Source organism: Olea europaea, chromosome 7 (assembly GCF_002742605.1).
Source record: "Olea europaea var. sylvestris chromosome 7, O_europaea_v1, whole genome shotgun sequence".
NCBI lineage: Eukaryota > Viridiplantae > Streptophyta > Magnoliopsida > Lamiales > Oleaceae > Olea > Olea europaea.
This window is the reverse complement of record NC_036243.1, coordinates 26,431,959-26,437,578: the sequence shown is the minus strand read 5'-3', so window position 1 is coordinate 26,437,578 and position 5,620 is coordinate 26,431,959. Positions and strand designations below refer to the sequence as shown.

General features: G+C 30.4%; 1 protein-coding gene across 1 annotated transcript; it reads right to left on the bottom strand.

Moving 5' to 3' along the window:
• Positions 1 to 4,455: 4,455 nt before the first annotated feature.
• Positions 4,456 to 5,225, bottom strand: LOC111397754. Its single transcript, XM_023024739.1, has 2 exons — positions 4,883 to 5,225; positions 4,456 to 4,601 (listed from the first exon to the last, which is right to left on the bottom strand). Exons 1-2 carry the CDS (start codon positions 5,132 to 5,134, stop codon positions 4,542 to 4,544), a joined length of 312 nt encoding a protein of 103 aa, XP_022880507.1. The 5' UTR covers positions 5,135 to 5,225; the 3' UTR covers positions 4,456 to 4,541.
• Positions 5,226 to 5,620: the final 395 nt, after the last annotated feature.

Sequence of the window (5,620 nt, the reverse complement as noted above, 5' to 3'; positions counted from 1 at the left end):
AATGAATTCTTACAATAAAATGGGACTCAAACAAGCTCTAGGTTCTAATCACTTGTATCATCATCATCATCATCATCATCATCGTCATCAACAATACCTCATATTGCTCGCAAACAATATTTTGGTGTCTGGATTCAATTTGGGAATGACATCCACCAAATTTATTTGTAACTAGTAGAATGGTTGATCACGGTTCATGAAAGAAACTTGTGTTCGTTCAAATGCAAAATTCTTGTACTTGTTAAAAAAATTCTTACAATCAAGTCCAAAAAAGTCTTTTGTTTTTGTTAATTTTCAGATAATATATCAAAACTAACATTGAGACTGTTGGAATGTGGAAGTACAATTATCTAAAAAAAAAAAAATAATAAGATCATCTAGATGTTCACGTGTATATTATATCAAGAATAAAATATTTGAACTTTTATCTAAATTCGATTGTTACTTCATGAACTAATTTTAAATCAAGAACTTCCAATTTTTTAATCACAATCTTCAAACTTTTAATCTAAAGAATTTGATGCTCCAAATCTTCAAGTCTTCTATAATATTTTTCAACGTTAATACTATACACGTGGGCGGACACCTCATTTTAACTAAATTAAGAAACTATTTTTTGGACTGAATATGTGAATAACATAAGAAGAATAAATTCTCTCTCTCTCTCTCTCTCTCCCCCCAAATCTAACCACTATAAAACAATTGCATTCAACTTTGTTGTGTTCAATTAGATGTCTAGGTTCTATCTAATCTCTATTTATAGAGATAATATAGGTCCAATCCATTAGATTAACCGTTAAAAAAAAGAAGAAGTTAAAATTAGAAATAGGTAATTGCAGTTGCAGCACTTAAACTTTTCATTTTTTTTGTAAATTATATTCAAACTTTTTATTTGTGTCACGTACAATCTCAAACCTTTAAATTTTAATTTTCATAATGTTTTAAAGGTTGAGATTGTCAATGGTTCATGTAAATTTTTTTGAATAGAATTATTAAAATCAAAGGTTAAAATGTATGTTATCTCATCATCTGTTAAACTAATTGTACATTTAACATAAGTGGCCTTGCAAAATAGGCCTAGCAGGTGACTCTTAGCTACCTAAACTACATTAAGGGTCTATTTGATAGGGCTTTTTTAAGAAACTTGGAAATGAAATTTCATTTTCCATGTTTTGGAGTGTTTGATTTGCCAAATTTTCCAAGTAATTGGTTTTCTAGCTTTGCCTTCACGTGATCGGCTTTTCTTTGGTTTCGAGGAATTCATTTTCTCATAGAATTGGTGGAAATTGATTTTCCATACAACTTTTTTTTTTTCAATGAAAACAAAATTTATGAATACTTGTAAAAGAGAATATCCCTTAAATTGACAATTTTATATAAAACAAAGTCAAACGAATACCAAAATATAGATGATTTTTGAATTTTATATTATTTATTATTATTTTTTTTTTGCAATGGAAATAAATTCTAGGAACAATTGTAGAAGTGACCCTTAAATTGACAATTTTTATGAAAAACAAAGTCAAACGAACACCAAAAGATACTTTTATTTCAACATTTTTCAGGTGGAAAATTATACCAATCAAACACTATTAGTTGACAATTTTCAGTAAAATAATTTCTAGACAATTCAATTCCCTAGAATTCGTTTTCTTTCCACCCAAATTTCATCTTTGCAATCATCCGGACCCTAACTAAAAAGGAGAGACCACTAGAGAGACATAAATGTAAGCAGGACAGTTTAAAGACATCGGAGCATTAACTATTGTCAATACACATCCCTTTACAATAGAGAGAGAGAGAGAGAGAGAGAGAGAGAGAGAACACGCAGAAATAATGAAGCAACCCTCATATAGCACCCAAATGTTTCTTCTTAACACTTCCAACATCGTCAAAGCAAATCCCACGTATTTTCTTTAACATCACAAATCAGACTTTAACATCAACGCGTTGGTCTAGTCCGTGTATTTTCTTTTCATTTGAATGTATATCGAACTTTGATCATATTTTCCGATTGCCTTCAATTTTCAAATCTCTTATACTTTTTAAGGAGGTAATCAAGTGATGAATTGGCCATCTAATTTGATAAATTTGGTGATCATTTGAAATTTAAAAAAAAAAATTTAATGATAAATTGAATAAGGATTTGATAAGTTTGATGATCATTTGAAAAACTTCTAAAGTTTAATGGTCAATAAATAATAATTTGATAAGTTCAGTAATCTTTCGAAACTCTTAAAGTTTAAAAATCAATGAAAAACTTTATGTAATATTCAATGTCCAATTAGGATTTTTTTTTATTTTTTATTTTTTTTAACTCTAAAACTTCCTTCACTAACAATCATATTGTTAAACACCATTTTTCTCTTAAAAAGGAGGTCTTCGTTGGTTTTTCCCAAAATTTGTCGTTCCTTAAAGAAAATTGAAAACACTAGTACTTGTATTAGTTGAGTAGACTATGTTTAAATTCAATCGTGCTTGAGGGCAATGCTTTTGTACACAGACATTAAATTACGGATATATTATTTTTGATTAATAATCCATGTACTTTTTATTTGTCTCACCATTTGCTTTGAATGAGCTATATTTTCAAAGAATGATTTTTTTAATGCAGTTAATTGTCTGAAAATAAATAAATTGTTGGTTAACGTATGTAATCAGGATTTTGCGGATCACAACAAAGTCATTAAAATATTGAGTGCATAATACGTATTCTTAACTAATAACATAATTAGTGGTCATTTGTTGACACTTGACATGCAAAATAAACTTTTTTCTCAATCAAGTATTCAATTTTTTTTTCTTTTTTCCTTTTTTGGTGGCTAAATTGGACTAGTTAACTTTTTATTCAATGCCTGCTTTAGGATTAGGCAAGCATAGGCTGCTACATAATGCCCCAAATATGAGCACCCTCGAAAAATTAAGGCTCATTTGTTATTGTTTTAAAGCAGGCCAATCTTTTTGTACTATATCCCGAGTTATTTTTTAAAGTCTGATCTTTCAACAATTGAAAGTTAGAGCATACATTGCTCCACCTTCATATATCATAATTAACGACCACTCTAATCAAAATTGACGCACAACTTTTCCTTCCCTCAAAATGCCAAAAGAGTAAATTTAAATTTAACTCTTGAAATACTTTTTAAAGTCCAATCTTTTAACAACCGGAAGTTAGAACATACGCTGATTCACCTTCATATATAATAATTAACAACCGTCTCTAATCAAAACTGATTCACAACCTTTCTTTCCTTCAAAATGCCGGAAGAGCAAATTTAAAGTTAACTCTTAAAAACTTTTTTAAAGTGCAATCTTTCAACAATTGGAAGTCAGAACATATGCTGCTTTATCTTCATATATCACATAATTCACTACTGTTTCTAATAAAAAATGATGATCAACCTCTCCTTCCTTCAAAGTGCCAGAAGAACAAATTTTGAAGTTAACTCTTGAAATATTTTTTAAAGTCCAGTTTTTTATCAACTAGAGTTAGAACATACGTTGCTCGACTTTCATATATCACAATTATCTCTAATCAAATTGACACACAACCTTTCCTTCTTTCCAAATGCCAGAAGGGAAAATCTAAAGTTAACTCTTCAAATATTTTTTAAAATTCAATTTCAACAATTGGAAGTTAAGACATTGCTCCATCTTCATGTATCATAATTCACGACTATCTCGAATCAAAATTGATGCACAACCTTTCCTTCTTTCAGAATGCTAGTAAGTGTAAATTTAACTCTTGAAAGTTTTAAATTATTATTATTATTATTATTATTATTGTAAAAAGAATGTTTTCTTGGGGGGGGGGGACCTTATTTATAATCATTGTAAGTGATTTTATTTTTGACTTATATCTAGAATGTCCCATATAAAGTTTGACTTAAGACCATAAAATCTTAAGGTCGCCCCTATTTTTACTTGTACTTCCATTGATTGGAGTAGGGTGCATTGTACATGTCTACTCTTAAGTTTGTAATTTCTATTATTTCCTTTCAGTTCTACTACATATTTTTGATCTCATGGTGGTTTGAACAAAAAAAATGAAGAAGAAAGCAAATAGTATGTTTCTCTTTTCTCTTTCTTTCTTTCTTTTTTATTTTTTCTTTAAATTTAAATGTTTATTCATTTTATCCTCGTAAGTTCATTGTTGACAATCAAATTGACAATGACATCCGTTGAAAACCAATTACCCACAAAAACTAAAATGTCGGGAACAAGCTGCCCCAAATAAAATAAAAAAATAAAAAAAAATAAAAAAATTGTTTAATGATTAAGTTGCTACAAGGTCATAAGTCAACTAATGGTGCAATATTCCCTTGTCCTTTACAATAAACATTGTTGGTTGTTCATCTAAAAAAATAAAGCTTGATTTATTTTATTATAATTTATGCACAATGATTTCTGCTAACAATAACATAGATGTTCTAAGTCATAAAATGAATTATACATGAGGTCCCAAATTGCCAAAATTATTCAATCTCTACTGGTACTTGAGATGTAGAATCCGTGTTTTTCATCTCTCTTTTATTTCGTGCCTACTTTGGCATTTTCATCTTATCTTTTCCATCTTCTAGTTGACATACTTTCTTACTATCCTATAACAGTATTCACGACATCATGAGAAATGAATGAATAGAAGAAAGAAAAAGAAAATATTTAAGAAAGATGGAGGTTCTTATTTTAGTATTCGAACGCAGTATTATCTCTGTTATTGATGGTTATTATCAACGCGCTGGCTCATGTAATTGGGACTATAAATTTAATTTATTGAGAATAACTTAGGTAGTCATTCTTCTTCCATTTTTGATTTAAAACTGGTTAAAATGTAATTTCACTTGTTTCTTTGGACAATTTTTGCTTTAGCTTAAATGTATACCTTTGATTCTCTTAGACAGAGGTAGCTAGATGTTGCATCTCGTTTGGAGATATTCCTTGTTGTGTTATTCCTATTCTTGGTAGGCCTTGGGACATCCTTGGGCGCAGCTACAGATCCGACTTCAATGCGCAGAGAGATATCGTTAGATAGCAATCTCTTCCTCATCCCGTTTGTTTGGTGACCACTAACTGTCTCAATTTGCTTGTACATTTGGTCTTCCATCATGGTATTTTCTGGCAGACGAGTCACCATCCTTCGTTCTAGCTAGCTCCAGCCCACGCCAGTTTCGTTACTGTTGGAGTTGAGTTTTGCTTTTCCTTTGGTCTTCCATTCTTCACCTCATTGCTTTTAGCATCTGCTTGGCCCTTGAAATCTCCTGCCAATGGTTGATTGACAGTGGCCTCAGAGCTTCTAATAGAAGCCGTATCCGCCTCTGCATAAACTGAAGTAAATTCACCTTCATCAATTGCAGGTGTGAAGCTCGATAAATCATCCTCTGCAACTATTGCAGGTGTGAAGCTCGAAAAAATCCATGAAAGAAAATTGATGTAGATCAGATGATTAAATGGAATGAGGAACAATTAAACTGAAAATGAAAAAAAATACTAAAAACGGTTAATTGTAGATTTGGCGTTTGAACTCCGATTTGGATCCTTAATACATTTTTGGAAAGAGAACTACAAATCGGATTGGACTCGATGCTTTTATGTGACATAAAATGGATTTTAGCCATCCGAG

Coding starts and splice junctions, on each gene's coding strand:
- LOC111397754 (XM_023024739.1), bottom strand. CDS start 5,134: ATGGTGACTCGTCTGCCAGAAAATACCATGATGGAAGACCAAATGTAC. Junction 4,602..4,882: donor TCTGTCTAAGAGAATCAAAG/GTATACATTTAA, acceptor ATACTGTTATAG/GATAGTAAGAAAGTATGTCA.